This window comes from Carassius carassius, chromosome 1 (assembly GCF_963082965.1).
Source record: "Carassius carassius chromosome 1, fCarCar2.1, whole genome shotgun sequence".
Lineage (NCBI taxonomy): Eukaryota > Metazoa > Chordata > Actinopteri > Cypriniformes > Cyprinidae > Carassius > Carassius carassius.
In genome coordinates, this window is record NC_081755.1 from 19,903,061 (window position 1) to 19,926,608 (window position 23,548).

General features: G+C 38.0%; 2 protein-coding genes across 4 annotated transcripts; one reads left to right on the plus strand and one right to left on the minus strand.

Moving 5' to 3' along the window:
- Positions 1-1,459: 1,459 nt before the first annotated feature.
- Positions 1,460-22,915, minus strand: recql5 (RecQ helicase-like 5). 2 transcript variants are annotated; one of them, XM_059550344.1, is made up of 19 exons: positions 22,741-22,914; positions 22,253-22,374; positions 20,830-21,345; positions 20,195-20,291; positions 19,978-20,089; positions 18,412-18,574; positions 18,240-18,322; positions 9,524-9,745; positions 9,343-9,436; positions 7,299-7,335; positions 7,004-7,062; positions 6,404-6,477; positions 4,633-4,726; positions 4,384-4,518; positions 2,851-3,422; positions 2,727-2,769; positions 2,395-2,619; positions 2,076-2,148; positions 1,468-1,983 (listed from the first exon to the last, which is right to left on the minus strand). In XM_059550344.1, exons 1-19 carry the CDS (start codon positions 22,832-22,834, stop codon positions 1,883-1,885), a joined length of 2,916 nt encoding a protein of 971 aa, XP_059406327.1. In that variant the 5' UTR covers positions 22,835-22,914; the 3' UTR covers positions 1,468-1,882. The 2 variants fall into 2 exon arrangements, with proteins under 2 accessions (XP_059406336.1, XP_059406327.1); XM_059550353.1 differs by lacking the exon at positions 2,076-2,148 and having other exon boundaries at positions 1,460-1,983; positions 22,741-22,915.
- Positions 10,909-18,206, plus strand: smim5 (small integral membrane protein 5). 2 transcript variants are annotated; one of them, XM_059550551.1, is made up of 4 exons: positions 10,909-11,092; positions 16,887-17,009; positions 17,553-17,704; positions 17,735-18,206. In XM_059550551.1, exons 2-3 carry the CDS (start codon positions 16,892-16,894, stop codon positions 17,642-17,644), a joined length of 210 nt encoding a protein of 69 aa, XP_059406534.1. In that variant the 5' UTR covers positions 10,909-11,092; positions 16,887-16,891; the 3' UTR covers positions 17,645-17,704; positions 17,735-18,206. The 2 variants fall into 2 exon arrangements, with proteins under 2 accessions (XP_059406534.1, XP_059406525.1); XM_059550542.1 differs by lacking the exon at positions 10,909-11,092 and adding an exon at positions 16,484-16,699.
- Positions 22,916-23,548: the final 633 nt, after the last annotated feature.

Sequence of the window (23,548 nt, forward strand, 5' to 3'; positions counted from 1 at the left end):
CTATTTGGCACCTAAACTCTGGAATAACCTACCTAACATTGTTCGGGAGGCAGACACACTCTCATTAATTAGGTAAACCGGAACCGGAAACACTTCCCATAACACCCTATGTACTTGCTACATCATTAGAAGAATGGCATCTACGCTAATATTAGTCTGTTTCTCTCTTGTTCCGAGGTCACCGTAGCCACCAGATCCAGTCTGTGTCCAGATCAGAGGGTCACTGGAGTCACCCGGATCCAGTACGTATCCAGACCAGATGGTGGATCAGCACCTAGAAAGGACCTCTAAAGCCCTAAAAAGACAGCGAAGACCAGGACAACTAGAGCCCCAGATACAGATCCCCTGTAAAGACCTTGTCCCAGACGACCACCAGGACAAGACCACAGGAAACAGATGATTCTTCTGCACAATCTGACTTTGCTGCAGCCTGGAATTGAACTACTGGTTTCGTCTGGTCAGAGGAGAACTGGCCCCCCAAGTGAGCCTGGTTTCTCCCAAGGTTTTTTTCTCCATTCTGTCACCGATGGAGTTTTGGTTCCTTGCCGCTGTCTCATCTGGCTTGCTTAGTTGGGGTCACTTCATCTACAGCGATATCGTTGACTTGATTGCAAATAAATGCACAGACACTATTTAACTGAACAGAGATGACATCACTGAATTCAATGATGAACTGCCTTTAACTATCTTTTTGCATTATTGACACTGTTTTCCTAATGAATGTTGTTCAGTTGCTTTGATGCAATGTATTTTGTTTAAAGCACTATATAAATAAAGGTGACTTGACTTATAGCTAAGTATAGAAGAACTTTACTTTACAAAAGCATTAATAGCTTAATTCCCAGTGAAGAACTACACTACCCATAATCCTGAAGACAGATCCACCAATCAGAGAAGTATCTGTTGCTACAGAAACAAAAGTCAATGTAAAACAACAGCAAGCATTTCAGATCCAATGGACCTTCTTCACATCCAGGTTTCTCAGCAGCGAAACTCATCATAGAGTACAACCAAAATATGTTTTTGCATTTCCATTTGCTCAAATAGCAAAAGAAAATGATAACCATTGAAACACGTCATCACAGTCTTGTGAAAAGGGTCCATTATATCAATTAGAAATGCTGATGTGCAGTTCTTGCACTCATAAAGATGTTAAAAGTACAAGATTATTATCGTCTTATCGTCTAGTGTATGAATGTCATAAGGATTTTTTGTCATCCAACATCTGATTGACTGGAGACCCTCCTCCATTATGAAGTAATTAAAGTTGCAACATTTCCACACTTCTTTAAGTGTGTTATTCTGGTATTTGCGTGCGCATTTTCGTTTTTTTTTTAACTAATCACACTATTTATACTACGAAAAATGAATAGTACATAAGTATGTAAACTGGGACACATCTATTGTTGTGATTCATCTGGGAGTGGGTTGATTTGGTTCATGGCCTAAACATGTAAGGATCTTTTGTCAATCCCTGTGAACAAAATACATGCAGAAAATATTTCAGCAGCCGAGGCTGCTGGGAAAACCGGACAAGCAAAGACAAGCAACTTACCAATTACACCTCATAAATTATCCAGCATGAATTCTTTCATTTGTAAACATTTGCCTTTTAATGTAGATTTCATTACAGTTCCTACTACTTTGAGTGCATTATAAGCAACTAATGCTACATAACAGCTATTGAGGTCTGTTGCTTGACTTCAAAAATAAAACAGTATTTTTTTCATAGCGGTTCATATTTATGTGCAATGTACGCTAAGGCCATCTCCATACACCTGAGATATACAGCAGCATTCTGCGAAACACACGACATCTCTGACAATAAAGGGATCGGTGGAGCTCCAGAGGTGTGGATGAAGGGACATAATGAAGAAGACGGCTATCTGTCCTCCACTTTCAAGTGTCTCCAGTCTGTCTCGCTCTCACAGCGCTGAATCCTGCTGAAGAAGCCCTTGATCAGGCTCTTTGCTTCCATCTTCACTGTGGGGGGGACCAGCAAAGCTAAATCAGCACCTGAGAAACTGTGTTATGCTGTTGTTGTTGGATTTTAATGAGGTTAAGGATAGTCTCACCTCGGCCTCGATTTGCAGTTTTTCCCTCCGTGAGAAGATGGGAGAGAAAACGGGCAAAGGATTTGAACAAATCCTGGGGAAAATGATTCAAAATGTACCAAATGCAGTCAAAAATATATAAAAAAACCATACCAACTAAAAACTTTTGAACATTAGTGTATAGTTAAATGTAAAAAATATATATTTTATTATATTCTTGTAAAATTATTTAAAAAAATTTATTAATATTTTAATATTTTATGTTAGAATGTTTTTTACATTTGTTGTAAGCATCGTAAATTTAAAACAGACGTGCGACCCAACAGTTGAGAAAAATCACCTTTGTTGCAAATTTGCCCTTTTTGTAGAACGGATCCAGGCAGCGCACCACGATATCAGCAGCTTCTTTGAGCGTAACAGGCGTTCGCGAGGTCCCAGCGGCGTCTCCGTTCACCCCGGTGTCAAACTGTGTCTCCTGCACCACCGGGTCAAAGGTCACTCTCTTAGCGTCCTTCATCACGTGGCTGCGTTTCGCAGGAGGAGACGGTGATCTGTTCTCATGTGACTGGAAAAGAAATAAGTGGATAAAAACTACTGACATGACAGACAGCTCCTAAAAAGTGTTAAAGGGGGGATATGACCCCTTTTGATAAAGAGTAGTTGTGGTGTTACTTGTTTTGGTGATTTTCTCTGGGCGTCAGATTGGTGATTCTCTCTGTTTGGACAAAGAAACAAGAGTTCAGAACACATTCAGAATTCATGTTAAATCTCAAAGATGCGTCTTCCTGCGTCATACCCCTGAACCGCTCGGTCTGCTGTGATCTCAGTGTTCGTGGGCGTCCCGTCTCGGTTGGCCATCTCTTCTGCAGATGGACTCTGTTGCTGAAGAACACCAGTAGAGGTTTCTACATCTGTCGACGTGCTGTTCTTTGTTATTAAGTCGGTGTGATTTGGTAAAGACGAGTGATTCTGAGATCCTTCTTCCTCAGGCTCTGATATAACACTTCCTGTTTTCATCTGAGTGGTGTCCACTTGCTTTTTTCCGAAATACTGTGATATACGGCGCATGTCTTTGGCCGCTTCTGCTAGTTTCTGCTGTTTCTTAGTGAGTTTTTTACTGGGGCTGCTCAGGGGCGAAGTCATGCTGGTTTTGGCTTTGATGGGAGACGAGTCAGCAGGAGTTGTTTTACTGCTTTTCATCTTCAGTGTTTTTCCGGTTTCCACCTGCTCCTCTTCTTCACAGATGGGGTCTCCAGGTGTTTTGTCTGCGGCAAGCGTCTCCTTCTGAGAGTTCTTCAGCAGATCTCCAGCTGTCTGAAACAGGCTGGACGAGCCACGAAATCCTGCTCCTACACGCTTCCTCTTCAGCTAAAAGGGGATTAAAAAAAGATGACGACTATTTGTATTTTTTACTTGTCTGCTTTCACTGTGGATAAAACAGTATTAAACTTCAATTTATATAAATATGTTTCTTGGTCCAACTGAATCCCGGAAAGTCCAGTAATATATAATTTATAGAGCTGTCAAACGATTAGTCGCGATTAATCGCATCCAAAATAAAAGTGTGTGTACTGTGTATATTTATTATGTATATATAATAAAAAATATTTACATGTATGAACATTTATATTTACATTACATTTACATTTATTCATTTAGCAGACGCTTTTATCCGAAGCGACTTACAGATGAGGACAGTGGTGGGGTTTTTATTTATATATATATATACATACATAGGCCTATGCATTTATATATTTATGTTACATTTCTATATTAAATATATTTATACATGATATCGTTTAGATGAATATAAATATATACATGTAAATACATTTAAATTGTTCACTATATATACATCCGTGTGTGTATTCATATATACATAAATAAAACGTACAAATACATATTAATCACGATTAATCGTTTGACAGCACTAATTATTTCATACTGAAAGCTGGTTTAAACTAGTGCTTTTAAACAATTAATCACATCTAAGATGAAAGTTTGTTTACATAATATGTCTGTGTTTATTTGTTATGTATATATACATACACGCATATATATATATATATATATGTTACATTTATATATTAAATATATGATATCATTTAGATGAATATAAATATATACATGTAAATTGTTCACAATTTATAAATCCATGTGTGTGTATTGATGTATACATAAATAAAACGTACAAATACATATATCATGTAAACAAAAACTTTTATTTTGGATGCGATTAATCGCGATTAATCGTTTGACAGCACTAGTTTAAACACATTTTAAGTTTGATTTTCCACCTGTCTTTAAAGACAAACTGTGATTGGCTCACTGAGTAGACTTGAGAGGCCGAAGTGAAGCCGTCTAGAGGTTGAGATGAGGAAGAGCAGGTCGCCGTCTCTTCATTCGATTCAGAACGTTTCTCTTCAGCAACACTTGCAGCTGCGCTTTTCTTCATCTCTGACACCTGGAGAGAGTTATAAGTGAATTTATTGTAGCATGTCACTGATAAATGCACAAACAGACAATTAGTTTTGAATGAGATGAGATTAACACACAGCCGAGCATTAGTAACACTCACTCTCTTGAGAACCGAAGCCTTGTAGAGGTTTGCTGATTTACTGGCTCTGAAGATCTCGTGCTCTATTTCTACAGCCTCGTCAAGTGTGTCAGAGCTGCACAAGGAGAAAACGTGTGTGATAGGAAGAATATATACCAAAATAACCATTACAAATAACATCAGATTAAATATGACATTACTTAACTTTTTAATAACATTAAAGTGCCCCATCATGCCATTTCCAAAATTGTCTTTCATGCAGTGTGTAAAGTAACTGTATGTGAATGTCAATGATCTGCAAAGTTGTAAAGCTAATAAAGAATCGACTCTGAACAGCCTAAAAGAGTCGTTAGTAACTCAAATCCTATTTCCGTGATGGCTACACATCACGAGGAAACACATTTGCATAATGCACTCCTATGTTCTATGAACATCTTGACCCGCCTTCAAACACGACTGCGTCTCTAATCTGTGGGATTCACAAAATGCTTGCTGTTCAAAGATGGATCAGTATCCTGTTTATTTGGACCAGCAGAATCACATCCTGGAAGTATGAAAAATAATAGATGTTTATATTTTCTATAGAGCGTTCAAAATCCGAACTATTATCATTTCCAATACTGCTGTACGTCGTAGACCAATCACAACAGACTAGGCCATCTGACCAATCAGAGAAGAGCAGGCTCACGGAAAGGAGGGGTTTAGAGAAAATGAATCTTTGAACTGCTTCGAACGAATCATTTGAAGATCGCTGGAAAATGAGGTGATATTAAATGCATATTTTGAGAAAACTAAAGCGTTTTTTTGACCTTGCATGCATGCAATCCTATTGTAGAAGACTACATGTTAAATTAGATTATAGACTATAGATTATATATAATAATGACATGTCCCCAAACATTTATGACAACAGATAGTTCCAGGATGATTTTCGCAAGATATTATCAAGAAACCATAAGCGATCTGGGAAATTGACATACACAACTATTAAAAAGATTGGGATCAGTGACAATGATTGATTGATTGATTGATACTTTTATTCAGCAAGGATGCATTACACTGTTCAAAAGTGACAGTAAAGACTTAGTTACAGAAGAGTTTTATTTCAAATAAATGCTGTTCTTTTGAACTATAAAGAATTCATGAATATTAGAATGATTTCTAAAGGATCATGTGATGCTGAAGACCAATGATGCTGAATATTCAAATAGAAAATAGTTATCTTAAATAGTAATACCATTTTTTATTCACATTTGTATTGTATTTTTGACCAAATAAAGCACAAGAGTAATAAATAAATAAATTTACATCATATAAACTTTTGATCTGTATAAGTGTTTGTATTCTGCAACATGATTAATCAATTCAAAATTAAAGTTTTTAAAATGTTTACATACTTTGTGTGTGTACTGTGTATTTTTATAATGTATATATATATATATATTTATATATCTTTTATATATACTTTTTATGTACTTGTAACACTTGTAAATAATTTCATATATGTTACATATAAATGATAAATCTAACATATTTCCCTTAATATATACATGTATGTGTGTGTATTTATATATACATAATAATATACACCGTACATAAAGTGTGTAAACAAACTTTTATTTTGAGTCGATTAATTGCGACTAATCATTTTGCAGCCCTAGTATTATCCTTGATAAATGCACACACCACTACCACCAATGGACAAAAACTGCTGCATCTAAGGAGGATTTTGAAACAGAAAGATCTAGCATTGCAACAATAAGACGGTGATGTTGTTTGATGTCTGCATTACCTGTGTGAGAGCTCTGCTGCCCCCCTGTGGTTGGTCAGACACTCCTGCAGGAGAGACAGGCAGTGGTCTCTGCTCTAAAACACACACAAATACTTTGAATATGCAGAGGTTTCAGACAGAGTTGGAGACGCCAGTGCACTTGTGTGCCAGCAGAGGGCAGCACTGTTCACTGTCCTACCCAGAACAAACACAGCTGGAAATCTCAGACTTAACACAGGACATTTTTTGTTTTTTAATCTTTGCTTTGTTTGGATGGGACACAGTGTTGCATACAGGTTTTTCTATGAACGATTAATATCCACTACTATACTAAAACAAAAAACTTTGCACACAAGAAATAAAACGCAAGTACTACATGAGTAATATTAATTGACTGGTACAGATTTTTCGATGACGAATGACAAAAAGAGAACAGATGAGTAATATAATGCTGTATTTAAGACAGTTTATTGATGCTAAATATCTAAATGCCATGTTATCATCTTATGGATATGATATGGATATGTTGCTGAATGTGAACAACTGACGTTACAGGCTTATGTACAAATGAATCTCTCCTCTTATTAAGTGTGAAACAGTCTGGAGGATGTGGTGTTATACCTTCACTGTGAGTCTGGGGATTCTCTGACTGCTGGCATCCCTCAACATGCAATCATCATCTGAGAAAACATGAAGAGTGTGAAGCTTTACTCCAGACCTGCTCCTGGAGGGCCACCGGCCTGCAGAGCTCAACCCTGAAACACGGTTCTGAAGAAAAGTGTGTTGCTGCTGGAGCTAAACTCTGCAGGACGCTGGCCTTCATCAGCAGGATTGCAAAATGAAACAGTGTGTCGAATTTATTGAATCAAATGTCCTGAGCACGGAGAACTACATATGTAACAACTCTGGAACTGACCTGGTGGAACAAACGTCTCTTTAGCCACATCTGACGTCTATGAACAAGAAAACAGAAGAGAAGCTGATGACGGCATCACTGGTTTAACATGCTCAAATCTCTGTATTCTCCTAACAGCAACAAATACATACGTGCTGGTACTATAAATTCATAATAAACAACAGAAATTTGAGTGGTGTTACCTGTGCAAAACTTAAAAGTCTATGATTTTGTAAAATGCAACTTGTATAGAGAAAGTAAATCATTATTCGATTTCCTGTTTTCTAAAGAAAACTCTTCCGTACAGCTCAGCTTTTCTGGGGGAGGCCTCAAACACACAGCTGGAAAACGTGTGAGAGAGAGAGAGAGAGAGAGAGAGAGAGAGAGAGAGGAATGGAGGAATGTTCTGGCACAGACTCAGACTGTGAGGGTGAAGTCAAGGAGGATTGCAGTCGAGTTGTTTTTCACGGGAATCTATCACTGTACTTGTGTGATTGCATGCCATTAAATGTGAGCACATTTTCCCCTGTCTATCATTAATGTAATGTCAAAAAAAGATCTAATTTCTAATTTTTGTGATGTGAGAAGAATATATCATTCAAATTATAAAGTATGTATGCATCATGTAAGTATTTACTACAATACTTTATTGGAATAAACTGTATTACAGTCCTTTTACTGTTTGGGGTTTATAGGATTTTTGAAAGAAATTAGTGCTTTTATTCAACAAGAATGCAAAAGTGGCCGTGAAGATATTATTAGAAATTGTTAAAAATGATTTGTTTGAATTTTCTATTCTTTGTACAATTTTTTTTTTACAAAAATATTGAAATAGTATGAACAGTAGGGTTGTGACGGTGAAGAAATGTTGCCACCGGTTAATCGACGTGTGACAACACCGGTAATACCAGTATCACCTTCTTTTTATTTCTTTTTTAATTTTAAATAGCTTAAAAGTGCCATGCGCATTTTACTTTCACTTTTGAATTCGCGTCAATTCAGTGCAATTGCTTGAATGCAACAACAAAATACAACATCAAACTCACTTTAGCCTATTTAGAAAACATGCTATAGGGCAGGCTATGACTAATATAAAATAACAAATAACTTGCGTAAAGTTTAAATAGATAAGGTATACAAAACTGGAAATAAGTAAACGTTTAATATATAACCAAATAAATAAGAAATATAGAATGTTTATTAGTAAAATGATTACACCTTGATGTGAAATAAAATAAATAAATGACACAAAGTTTAAATAAAATACACATCAACAAACACTGTTGAACCAATTAAATATGAAACGACACAAAAAACGAAATTTCGAAAACGAAAGTCAACAGGATTTAAAAAATCCAAAATATTGCCAAACAGGCGCTCTTGAATTTAGTTTCGAAACTAATTGATCCGCAGCGGTCTTGTCTGTCTCACCTCGCTCTTCCCGTCAGTCAGCTCTCCTCACTGGAGAAATTAAATCTGATCTGTGATGTGACTAGCGTTCAGCATGTTTTTAATTGTAGTGTCTGTTCTTTTACTGAACTAAATGATTTTTATTACTATAAAAAAATCTAAAAGACGGTGGGGGTGCCGCGGTGGGCAAGTGATGTAAGAGGTGTTGTGGTTTAACACCAGTATCACCGTCGACGCAGCAAGACGTACGAACCGTACATTTCTCAGAATTTAACTTTAAAGGGATAGTTCACCCAAAAATGTAAATTCTGTCATTAACTTCCCACCCTCTTGTGACTGTAAAGGATCCTAACACAATCAAGGCTCAGAAACGTAGCAAGGAGATTGTTAAAATGATCCATGTGACATCAGTGATTCAACCGTAATTAAAGTAATTAGTGACAGAATTTTCATTTTTGGGTGAACTATCCCTTTAACTCACAATTATGAGTTTATATTCCACAATTCTGAATTCTGAGATAAAATGTCACAGTTACCTTGTTTTTATTTTTTTATTATTATTCACAGGCTTGAGTAACATTTCTGTTTTTTTTTTTTTATGAGATTCACCATTTGTCCTTTAGCTAGTTAGTGAGTGCCCTGTCCGTGTGCTCACCCTTCTGAGACTCATCTGTTTCCTGAAGAGACTTCCGAATTCTTTCTTCCTCTTCTCGGAGTCATCTTCTTCACTGCCCCATTCCTCATCGTATCTGCACACACACACAGAAGCTCTGAGTCTCCAGAGATGAACAGCTCTGATCACACACTGCAGCTGCTTCAGTACGAGGTCAGCTGACCTCTCAAAGCCGTAACCCTTCCTGCCTCCGGCGTAGAGTTCAGGGTCGAAGCCGAAGGGCCCCCTGGGCTCCGCGCTCTGTCCCGGGCCTGTCCTGGTGCTGAGGGCGGCTGCTCTCGCCAGCTGAGCGCGCACCAATTTGGGGTCGCGGCAGAAGTCACACGCGCCGGCGCAGTTGGGCTTCGGATTGCCAAAAAACTGTGAGATGGTGGCATGTCTGCACCTGGAAATGAAGAATGATGACATGATTAACAGGAGTAACAAATAAAACCAAACTCTCAGGACGCTGAACACAAACTGACAGGTTTTGGAAGTGAAAAAGTCATCTCAATTTACAGTAAAAAACTGTTCACTGACATTCCCAGAACACTTCACATCTTAACTGATAAAAAAACATAGTTTTTCTTATTTCTTTTAAGTCATGTACATCAAAGTTTTAAGGTTTCATCTTATTTAATGTTGTGTGTTAACATGATGGTGTTGATTGTTACAGTAGATCTTATATTGCATGTGCATTTTGTTTCATATGTGCATTAATTTCACTGTCTGGAAAACAGTCTCCTTTTGTGTTCCATGTTAAGAGAGTAAGTCGAATGGCTGAGTAAATGACAACTTCTGTTTACAAATACTATTGTTTTGGTGAACCACCCTTGTAATGAAGAACAGAGAGGTTTTCTACCAGTTTCTCACACCTGCTGTGTAGACTGAACTCTAAAATAGATATGTGGGCTTCTCACTTCACTGACTGCAGGGTTTCAGGTTTCAGAGTCTGAAATAGCTGGTACTGCAGGGCCACAGAGAGGCAGAAACCCTCCCAAAACATATTTACAAAGCCCCTCTGTGCCAGCACTGCCGCCCATGACCAGAAGTCCACTCCCCGCTGTTCATTTTTCACATTAATGATTTCTATAGCCACATAGAGAGCAATGCTTTCCTTCCTTTTGAATCCAAACACAATATGTATGTGTGTAAAAATACACATCGCACATAGGCCTACGTATACTATGTAAACAAAAACTTTAATTTTGGATGTAATTAATAGCGATTAATCGCTTGACAGCGCTTATTTATTTATTCATATGCTTGGCTTTTTTGATTTTGGGGTAAAATGTATCCTCTTAACACTATATACTCTATAAAAGGTGTGAATTTTTTTTTACTTTACCTACTTTACAGGGCCATGCATTTGTTTTCCAAATCTGGTTTATAGACACACACACACAAGTATTATAACACAAAACAGACACTTTCAAAAAGGGCCTCCAGACTTAGTTTAACAAAAGGAGGAGAAAAAAAACGGTTTCCACAGTGATTTGAGGGGAGGAGAAAAGACGAGCCACACAAAAAAGGGGGAGGGGAAGGACATGGTAAACAGAGAGAGAGAGAGACTGACAGAACGTGTGCTGTGTGCTGTAGGAGCTACACAGCCCGTCCCAAAAGATTCGTAATACTGGAAATCTCAAACACAGCATGACTAGCAGCTCACGATAACTGTGTGACGGGACAGAGCGCTCAAAACTTCACACAAGTTCATGTGAAGAGTGTTACGGGGAAACAACTGGAGAATAAGGTGAGAGCAGACACATGTAGGACTGTGTGTATTTGTGTTAATGTCCTTGAATAACTGTGAGCGTGAAAATAATGACTTGGTCAGCAGAACATCTCCAACTTAAAAACTCTTGAGAGACATTTACAGAGCAGGAATGGGAGGGGAAAGGTTCAGCTGCATAGCGGCCCACAAAAGACTCTGAACTCTCAAACTGTGTACAGAGTTTGACAAAACAAACTGGGCTGGGCTATATATCAAATATAAGCATAATTCTGTTGGTAATTTAATTTAACTAGCAACATTGTGAATAATGTGATGAGATGAGATTAATGCACTTTTTGTTTGGTCATGACATTAATTTTCTGCAGTGTCAACCTTGACTATTTCCCAAACTGCCCTTGACTCATAAATCATAGCAACAATGACTGATACAGTTCCAGCTAATAATTTGTCATTACCTAAAAATCTGTTTAGAAAAAAAAACTGCTGTAATATAACCACGTCATATAGATGCACACAAAGAAAGAAATTCAATCTGATTATTCTTTTACTAACACATTTCAAGTAAAAAATGTATCAAAACAATCGTGTACTACACATTGATTACACTTGATGTTGAAAAAGTACAATGACGCTTTGTGTTTGTGAAACATTAGTGGCTCATGATGTTGACGTGTGAACTTGAGGAGAACTGACTTCACACATTAAATAAAAATCACCAAAATACCAAACATGACGAAGAAAAGTGAAGGTCTTGCAATTGTTATATGTAGTTGTCTAATATGGGGCTAAAAAAGTGACAAAATGAATTCCCAAAACCAAATTAATATTGACAAAATACAATTTACATAAGCGCAACCAAATGTACAGTACATTCACAAAACAATATTCACGAATGCAAAGCATAGTTTAGAACCACAAAACTATGCATTCACATGTTTCTATGGGTATGAATTGATTATTGAATCTAGGGCTGTGCAAAAAATCGAATGCGATTTTCATGCACATCTCATCAGTAAAGACGCTCCTGTAATTAGAAGTATATCTCCAGCACGTGCGTTCGGATCAGGGTTGCCAGGTTTTTACAACAAATCCTGCCCAGTTGCTTCTCAAAACTAGTCCAAAACTAGCCCAATCGCGTTTCCAGGAGGTTCCCCGATAAAAATTGCTTCCCGGGGTTAAAATATACGTTTTTTAGCAGGGTTGCTTTGGTAAAAATTCGCATTTTAGGGGCTAAATATCACGTTATTTGTATTGGGGTCGCTTCGACCTGCGGACATGAAAAACAACCACAGACTTGGCAACACCGGTTGGCATTTACTACACCGAGCCGTAATTCACTGACAATCTACACAAAATCGATGTTAAAATCGCAGGCGATCCTTTTTATCGATTTTGAAAACAATTTTGTGTTAGTTATCGGTAGACTACGGCTCTGTGTAGTAACTGCCGCTCCACCTGTACCAGTGTTGCCAAGTCTGCGATTGTTTTTCATGGCCGCGGTTTGAAGCAACCCCAATACCAATAACGTGATATTTAGGCCCTAAAATGCGAATTTTACCAAGGCAACCCTTCCAAAAAAAAATTATTTTAACCCCGGGAAGCAATTTTTATCGGGGAACCTCCTGGAAACGCGATTGGGCTAGTTTTGGACTAGTTTTGAGAAGCAACTGGGCAGGATTTGTTGTGAAAACCTGGCAGCCCTGATCTTAACGCACGTGCTGGAGATATACTTCTAATTACAGGAGCGTCTTTACTGATGAGATGTGCATGAAAATCGCATTCGATTTTTTGCACAGCCCTAATTGAATCCATAATTTGCCAAATGTGTTTTTCAAAAAGAGATGCTCTCTTTCATCAATCTAATGTGTTTTTAATCTAGCCAACCATACACAGCCTTGCTCAATGGTTCAATGCATTGATTAGTGGACATAACAATATCTAGCCTTGCAAATAACTAATTGTATAATCAAAAACTACAAAAATTTGGAGTCTGGTTATCTGAATGTCAAAACAGTGTAAAGCTATGCTTCCTGAATCATAAGCTGTGTTAAGGACTGGCTGGGTTCACACATCTGACTGGTTAAAGAGAATGTAAGTTTAATAAAACTGCAATATGTAAATTGGGCCCTGGCAGCAAATTCTCAAAATGCATAGCGATTCACACACAAGACAGCTTGCAAATTCACAGAAACATTGAAAAACAATTGCATTGTGCATATTCATGCACTTTTGCATTTATGGACCTTATTTTGCGAATGTAAACTTGATTGTGCATTTGCAAAAGCTATTTTGTGAATATGAATTTGGTTATGAGTTTGTAAATTGTTGTTCGAATACATATTTGGGTCAAGGAAGACCAGGGGGTTTCATGCTTATAAACAATTAAAGCTTAATACAGCTTTATTCTTTCCCCTCCAGAGATTAGAATGTGTCGTGATTTTTTAATTGCATTATTTCGGAGCAAAAAATAATTACTTTCATACATTTTTACTAAGACTTACAAAAGACACCAACCAAAATGTAATTAATGGCATATTCAGAACAAGAATCATTAGATGACATTAAAATATTTTATTTAAAGGGTTAGTTCACCCAAAAATAAAAATTATGTCATAAATGACTCACCATCATGTCGTTCCAAACCTGTGAGACCTCCGTTCATCTTCAGAACACAGTTTAAGATATTTTAGCTTCAATGGAGGGACTGAGAGCTCAGTCCCTCCATTGAAGCTGTGTGTACGGTATACTGTCCATGTCCAGAAAGGTAAGAAAAACATCATCAAAGTAGTCCATGTGACATCAGAGGGTCAGTTAGAATATTTTGAAGCATCAAAAATACATTTTGGTCCAAAAATAGCAAAAACTAAGACTTTATTCAGCATTGTCTTCTCTTCCGTGTCTGTTGTGAGAGAGTTCAAAACAAAGCAGTTTGTCATATCCGGTTCGCGAACGAATCATTCGATGTAACCGGATCTTTTTGAACCAGTTCACCAAATCGAACTAAATCGTTTTAAACGGTTCGTGTCTCCAATACGCATTAATCCACAAATGACTTAAGATGTTAACTTTTTTAATGTGGCTGATACTCCCTCTGAGTTAAAATAAACCAATATCCCGGAGTAATTCATTTACTCAAACAGTACACTGACTGAACTGCTGTGAAGAGAGAACTGAAGATGAGCACCGAGCTGAGCCAGATAATGAACGAACGATTGACTCGTTCTCGAGTCAAGAACCGTTTCTGTTGGACGTGTCCGATTCGAGAACCGAGGAGCTGATGATACTGTGCATGTGTGATTCAGCGTGGAGCAGACCTACACACAGGGCGTCTGAACTGAACTGATTCTTTTGGTGATTGTTTCTGAACTGATTCTGTGCTAGTGTTATGAGCGCGGGTAAACCGAAGGCTTGAATCAAGGGCAATCATCCCCAATGACACCATTACGTCGAGCGCAAAAGAACCGGTGAACCGTTTTCTTCTTTCACACCGTCCTTCAAACCACTAAGTTTTACCCATTCGTCAGCAAGCAAACTATGGAACATAAAAGAAGAGAATTTAAAAAATATCTCATAATTTATAGTAGAAATTAAAGTCATCGGTAACCAAAACAGCTTTGTTACCAACAGTCTTCAAAATAACTTCTTTAATATTTGGGTGTGTGGGTCTGACCCTCCTAAAGAAGGCTTTATCCCCATTGATGGGCGTTAAAAATAGATGTGGGGAGTCAGGTGGAAAGAAGGATAGCCTACGCATAATTTGGAGATTTACTCGTAAAATTAAGTTGCATTTCTATAGCCCTAGCTGATTTAAAAATATAATTTTGGCAGCTCCTGAAATGGGTCGTATTAACAGTACATCGGGGTTGAAGAATACGCTACAGCGCTCATTCAGAGACATACATTTTTGGCTTGGACGGAGCAAGGACACCTAAAATACATGTGTAGATTCAGTCAAGTGATTAAGTTTACCCTCTTCAGCTTAATGCTGTTGAACTGAATTTATGGAGCAAACTATTTGCTAAAAAAACCATAACATTAACAGCACTAGATGTGAAAGTTGCATGTGTTACTTTCAGATTCATCATTGGCTGGTAGAAAGACAAAAATAGGTTACATAAAAGTTTTTACCTAAAAAAAGAAGATAAGGTACAGGTGTGTATAGTTGCATTTTAGACACAATGCCAGTAATTTCACCAGTGAAAATAAAAGCCCTCGGAGAACTGTTGTGTCTCAGATTAAACACACAGCGATGTTTCATTAATGAATCCATGTTTTTAAATGAATAGAGTGAATCAATGATTCAGTGAACCATTCACAAAGGCAGTCACTTGCTTCGTTTCCGAATGAATCAGCCATTTGAACGAATCGATTGAATGAATGATCATTTAAATATGCTCTCTATTCATATCAAATTTGAGCAGACACCAAAATGGCATCCCATAGACAAACAGATATAAAAACTAGAAACAGCTGATTCAACAGAATAGAGTCACAGTGCTCTGCTAAACTTTTACTGATGGTAGAAAGAGATCAGACAGAAATACACACTTGTGGTAAGATTCAATTATGGGGCGATCGAAAATTATTTTATAAAGGAAAAATCCAAGAGGAATGATTCTTTCATCAGCAGGGTTTATTTTATACTGTGATGGCACACCCACAGGCATCTGTCCTGCTGGAAACACCCTCCACAGCAGAAGTTTAACTACCAGCTTCCATCTCTCTCCGTCTAGCTGCTTTAAAAAAATACCACTTAACATTTTACCACTGAACACAACAGGAAGACAAGGTTTCATCACAGGAAACATTATGCACTGACTCAGTGCTGAAATACAGCCATTAAATTGAATAACTGCCAACACATACACTGCCAACACCATAAGACCAGTTATTCTATAAAACATCCTTCTTAAATGCTTATAGAGTTAAATAAGCAATCTGTGAACACATGATGAGTCGACCAACAGCACATGCAGTATAGGCTAATCTAAAACCTGAAATGTGCTAATACAACGCTTTTAAGACACTGGAAATGTCTCTCTCTGTCGCGTGTTTTATTTTATCACAGCGTATCTGCAGGATTTTTTTGAATCCACCACATTTACACACTTGTGCCATGCAAAAATATGGGTCTATTTTCACGTTACTCTAAACAAAACCATTAGACGGGCTAACTGAGATAAAGCTATACGCAACTCCGCTTGGCGTCGTGCCTAACAACGCCCCTCGGCTGTTATAAATTCACTAAACCACAGCTTCACGGGGCTTTTAGCTTTTATAAAACCGTTATTCCATATATATGTAGTAAGGTTTCACAGAATAAAACTAAGCAAATAATATAATAATAAAAAAAATTTTCCACCACACAATGTAGTTCCTCGGAATCAGTTGTGCTTGCAATAAAGTGGTTGCCGAGCAACACACAAACGTAAACAAAGGTGTATGTGGAGTAATTTACAACAGGTCCGACCGCAGCTCAGCCAATCAGAATCAAGGACCAGAACTAACCGTTGTATAAGTGCAAATTCATTCTCGGCCTTCTTTCGGATCGGCAGATAAGAAACCCCACATACACAGCAGCGCTGCGTTCACGGAGTTTACTTCATTAGCTATCGTTACACTGAGGTAAGATACAAAGAAAGTGCCATGTAAACTGTTCTGAAGACAGTCTGTTCCCTTCACAGATACATGCTACAATCATATAATAATCTATACAGTTATCAAATCAGTTGTTTTCCAGAGAGAAATGTAAGTCTATATCTGACTCAGTGGGTCTCACGGTCGCTAATGTTTGTTTGTATTTCGACCGCAGTCAGAATGAGCGCTTCAGAGGAAATCACGGGGATCCTCCAGAACGTCTGGACCAAACTGCAGGCTCTTCCTCAAGCCCACCCGCTCACGCAGACGGCGTTTCTCATCCTCCTGCTGTTCTTCTGTAAGCTCCCCATCACTACACCATCATTACATCTCCGCGCCGGGGCCACATCTGCAGTCGTTTTGGAAGGGGTTTATTTGAACACAAGGCGGAGGACTTATGAGAGCTTCTACTGCGATTAAAGGCTTCCACCCAGCGCACATCCATACTTAGCTGGCTATTTTAGTGAGGCCACCGCACTTAAACTGACATTAAAAACTCTAACAAGCAGTTGACTGTAAATGCGGGAGGATGTATGTTAAAGTTTCTAACATCACAAATCCAAGATTTGATTTCTGGACTGGAAAGGATGTCTTGAGATCTGAATGTTAAGAGTTTTTATTGTTGGCCTCTTTTACTGTACAATAATCTCAAAAGATCAGGAAAAATCTGATTCCTCATGATACGACGACAACAGCCCACATTAGACATCACTAGATTTCATTAAATTCCTAAAAACTGGCAGAAGCCACTCATTAGATTAGAGACAGCAGTCAAATGTTAAGTTAGTTTAGTCGGATGATTTGACACATGTGATTAACTCTGTGTTTCGTTCTACTGCAGTGACGTTCGTGGCTCTGATCGTGACTGGATGTGTTTATGGGCGCTGTGGCTGCTGTACGACAGTGAGCAAAAACAGAGTCTCGGCCGTCTGAAACATGGGCTCAGCAATAAAGAGGAAGATGGCAGCAGACCACAGTGGGCTAAAATAAAATGTGATATCACACAGTGATCAAAGTGAGCCAGTGATGGTGGCACACACTTTAAGCTGAATATAAACAACACTCATCAGCGACAGTGCTGAAGCAGATCTTTAAACACAGAAACAAGTGTTTGGCTGAGAAAAATGCTCCCCGTAATTATGAACGTTACAAATAAACACCAAATTCCCAACCTCTCTTCTTATGGGAATGCAACCACTATGAACCCCGAGCCAAATACTGTCCTCTGGTGTTTGCTCACACAACTGCAGAGATGAAGAAACCAGAGGGGGACAGTTTTGTGCTGATCAAATGATGCTCATCAAAGAATCCAGAAAAAATTAAAACGTATAAAAAATGATCAAATATACAAAAATATATATATAATAACTTGTGTATTTTTATATTGTTTCAAATTATATGTATTAAATGGATATAAAGTGAGCTATAGGTATTCATGCATGTTTGTTTTTGAACTTCACTATTCTGTTTTATTAAACATTTATTACAATCTGAATGCAGAATTGGAAGTGTCTGTGTTTGAGCTCACCCTTCTTGTTCACAAAAAGCCACCATTGCCTCGAAGTCCATTAAAGGTGCTTTATCTTGCTCTTTCTCTGACCCTCGCTTCTCCTGAATTCAAAACACACCGTATTTCAGACACAGAGACGGTTTAACTAGTCCAAAGCATGGAGATGTGGAGATTGGATGACCTTCCCAACCTGTTTGCGGGCGATTTCTTTGCGGATGAGGAAGTTGAGCTGATCTCGGTCTTTGGGTGAGTAGTAGATCCTGCAGGACGAGGGCAGTCCGTCACGTCCAGCTCGTCCCGACTCCTGATAGTAACTGGCCAAAGACTTTGCCAGATTCCAGTGAACCACAAACCTGGAAACAGACAGATTTACACTTACAGTACCTGCAGTGGCAAACACAGCACACAGCACTGATGTGTCTACAGATCTACTAAAACACTCAAGAATTAAAGTTTAGGCACTAGCGATGAAATGATCAGTCGACATTATTGACAACATAAAATTGTCTATTAATATTTTATTTAGGGCGATTTGACCTAAAATCAAAACCTCGGTTATTTGGACATTCTACCTAAATTATGATTACTGAACAATTATTATAAAAAAATTTTGCACTTAGTTTAAGGTTGTATTGTAAACATACTCAGCTATTACAGGTGAAAAAATGAAAGAGTGCATTTCATATCTTTCATTTTTTTGTAAAAAAGAGAACTGACACTGATGAGCAGTGCTGGGTGTAAAAGTTTAAATTCTTTTAAAGTGCCATTCATGTGTGAGACAAAATAACACGAGCACAACGGTCACATTCGTATAGCGTCGACTATAGTAGTATGCTTTTAAGGGGAAAGTAGTAATAGGATAAAAAAAAAAAAACGAAATAACCTAGATGGGCAAATTACGTTATGAATTTCGGATTCGATTGCTTTTCGATTAACTGTCCAGCCCTATTGATTAGTTGTTTGACCTAATGTAAGAACCTGCAATAATGCGGTTTGACCAGAGTGGCGCTGTAGCGCAAGACTGTAATTCAGCCCACCTGGACAAAGTTCAAGAGGAAAAGACACAGCGCTTCAAACACAGCTGTATCTGAGGCTGCTGAGTGTTGTTTGGATGAATACGTAAATATTTACTGTGCGCTTTCCTTTCAATAACAAAATACAACAAAAAAACGACAGTGGTGTGAAAGCAGCAGTGAAGAACGCATCGGCTTACAGTGATATGGATGTTTGTGCAAGCTCTGCAGTTCATTACGCCAGTAGAGTCCATGCACAACATGCTTATTTATATAGCGCTTCATGTAATAGATAGCCTTAAATCAAGCAGCTTTACAGTATTATACATGTCAGTGTCGCTTTCGGTTAAAATTACAACTTGATTTTCTGTTATAAAGCAGCTCTCCAGTGTGGAGCTAGCTAACGATAAAATCTTGCCAACACAATATTTAACTAACTGCAAAAACCTGAATAATCAATCAAAGTCTGTGAAATATTAATCAGTGAAATAATCGACGATTAGTCAACTAATTGTTCTAATAATCGTTAGATTAATCGATTATCAAAATAGTCGTTTGTGGCAGCCCAATTATATTATTGATTACTCTGATATTATTGACTTTTACTACACTTTGTTACAACCTTGTCATCACATTCCCAGGAATAAACTACATTTTAAAACCTATTCAAACAACAGTTACTTTAAATTGTAATAATATTTCTGATTTTAAACTGTAGCGTATACTTGCAATGCGGGACTGACCTGACATTGGCCTTGTCCACTCCCATACCAAAACTGATGGTGGCCACAATAACAGGCACTTTATCGGCCATCCAATCAGTCTGACTGTCAGTGCGATCGCCCACCTTCAGCCCTGCAGAGAGAGGAAACATTAACCAGAATGAGCTTTCCCTTAAAAACATGCACAACATCACACACAATGCCACAAACAACCAAGAGGAAGCAGTGAGGGGTTCACCTGCATGGTAGGGCTTGGCTGGGATTCCTAGTTTAGTCAGCTTATGTGCAACTTCCTCACAACTCTCCCTGGTGCGACAGTAAACAATCCCACAGCCCTGCCGACCAAACACGATTTAATCAGACTCCGCCTCAAATAAATTACTCGTCCTCTTTATTCTTCTCAAGGATCACAAAAGAAGATGTTTCTCAAAATGTCAGAGCTGCTCTTTTCCATACAATGAAAGTCCAGAAAAGACATAAGAGTCACCCGCATACTGCTTTCCTATCAATTTAGATTTCTTGAAATATTTTGGATATTTAAAGCAAATATTTGACCGAATGACCAAAACCACAGCCAAATAGCATAATTCATTAGAATTCAGAAAATGAAAAATATATTCGTAACAAAATAGGTATATCTAAATAATTAAAGTTTGAACTGCATATTAAAAATATCAGTTCAATCTCACAGACACATATGCAAACAAAAAATAGATTTTTAGCATTTTTCCCCTATCATTGTATGCTAAACATTTCAATGCTAAACTTTTGTTTCCAGCAGATGAAAGAAATGTAAACAGGTTCAAGAACAACATGAGGGCGAATAAATAATAGTGAAAGAACTTGCTTAACCAAAGAAATTCAGTGACTGACCTTTTCCGCTGTATTTCCACCCAGAGCCTCTTTGGCAAACGCAAGCAAGTGCACATAAGGATCAGGCAAGAGATCCCGGAATATCACGTCATATTTCAAGTTATTTCGGAAAACAGGAGTGGCAAAGACAAGTGGCGAGCGCAGTTTCAGCGAGCGTTCGATGTCCTGCTGCACTCTCTTGGGTGCTGTGGCCGTCAGCGCTACACACGGGACCCCCTGCAGACGGGAGCGCAGGTCCCCGAGCTTCAGATAGTCCGGCCTGAAGTCATGACCCCACTGAGAGACGCAGTGAGCCTCGTCCACAGCCAGATACGCCAGCAGACCCCGCGCACACAGCGAGCTCAAGCAGGGCTGGAAGGACGGCGAGGCCACCATCTCTGGAGTGATGTAGAGCAGCTTGAGCCGGGGACTCTCGCTCTCCAGATCCGCCAGGATCTGACGTCGCTCAGCCGGGGGGAGTTTGGAGTTGATGGACCGCGCAGGAATATTCAGAGCTTTCAGGTGCTCCACTTGATCCTGAAGCAGGAAAAACACAGAGTGTGTCATCATGAAGAAACACAACCGTCAAAAGAGTCTTTATTACTCATCACAGGAAAACCGGTTATCTGGCTATCCTAACTGCTTGTTTTCTTTTTATTTATTATAAAAAAAGACCCTCTAACACGTGTTCCCTATTTTTTTTTTTTTTCAATTCTAATAGTTTTCTTTTTATTTATTTTATATATATGACTCTGGAGCACAAAAACCAGTCTTAAGTCACTGGTGTATATTTGTAGCAATAGCAAAAAATACTTTCTTTTTTTTTTTTGCACGCTCAGATTCCAGACTTTCAAATAGCTGTATCTCGGCCAAATATTGTCGTATAACAAACCATATATCAATGGAAAGCTTATAAATATATATTTATATATATTTATTTATATATATTTATATTTATTTATATATATATATATATATATATATATATATATATATATATATATATATATATATATATATATATATATATATATATATATATATATTTATGCATTTAGGGACCGAAGCAACTTACATTGCATTCAGGCTAACAATTTCTCCTATCATGTGTTCCCCAGGATTCAAAACCTCCAACCTTGTACTTGCAAACGCAATGCTCTATCGCTTGAGCTACAGAAACACTATTATTTATTCAGCTTTCAGGTGATTGCTTCTATTGTCCTCATTTGTAAGTCCTTTTGGGTAAAAGCATCTGCTAAATGACTAAATAATGTGATGTACATGTAATTTAAATACTCTTTTATATATATATGTTTAGCCAATAAATCTATGTATCTCTGGGGAAGCCATGATTAGATATCAACTGGTGGCCTGCTCTAATGCTAATGCCTCCAGCTTATCCATGATAGGCAGATGCCTGTAGATGTCTGAAGATGGGATTGACCTGGATGAGTGCGATCAGAGGAGAGATGACCAGAGTGATGCCACTGGCCACAAGAGCAGGCAGCTGATAGCACAGAGACTTCCCTGCTCCAGTGGGCATCAGGACAAACACATCCCTGTCACCTGCGAGGGAGCGCGCACACACACACACACACACACACACACAGAGAGAGAGAGAGAGAGAGAGAGAGAGAGAGAGAGAGAGAGAGAGAGAGAGAGAGAGAGAGAGAGAGAGAGAGAGAGAGAGAGAGAGAGAAAACAAACACACAAGCACACACACATATATACATATATTATATACACATACACACACACACACATATATATTTATTTATTTATTTATACACACACACATCTTGAAACAGCACCACTGTACTGTGGCTGTCATTATCACGGACTCTTTTGACGTTAACCATCAGCTGCACTAGCATTCAGCTAACTCATTTATTTATTTCATATCATAACAGTCCAGTGTAAGTGTGTCTTCACCCTTTAGCACCGCGTTCACGGCATCTTCCTGCTGCTGAGATCGAAACTGGTCGAATCCGAAGTGTGTCTTTAAAGCCCGGTGAATGGCACTCATAACTACAGCCACAACATCAACATTCACTCAACTTTCAGTCAACTCTGCGGCGCACCGAGATGATGTCATGTAGCTCTGACGCAAATATTCCGCGTTCATTTCTATTCCCTTTCAACGATCTTAAAATTTAGTTTATACTCACATTAGTAAATATTAATTGTCCCACCATAAACGATGTATTAAGGGGTTTAACAACACATTTCAACAGTATTTCTAAACGCTTTTTGTATCAGAAAACAAAAGCATCTTTGCTTAGACCATTTAATGTTTGGATCATAGCCATATTGGAGAAAAGTTTCATTCATAAATTATGGTTTTTGAAGATACCCCTTTGAAATATTTAGAAACTAATTACATCAATTTTCAGAAGCCTAGGACAGAATAATAATAATAAAAAAACACACCAGCTGTTTGATTTAATTGTAAAATATAATTTGTCAGATGTAGCCTAGATGCCACTTGTTGTCTTCCTTCCTTTCTTTCTTTCGTCCTAAACAGCCTAGTCCACACTGTATGTATATCTTTTGCTTTACACTTTATTTTTAAAGTATTAACTTACATGAAATGTATAAATATATAAATCTATACATACAATTATTAAGATGTACTTGTACAATTGTGGTGTAATAGCCTACGTAAAAATCCAACTTTAAAATAAATGTAATTAAATGACCAAATTTGATATTATTTTTGCATATATTATTAATTCTGATC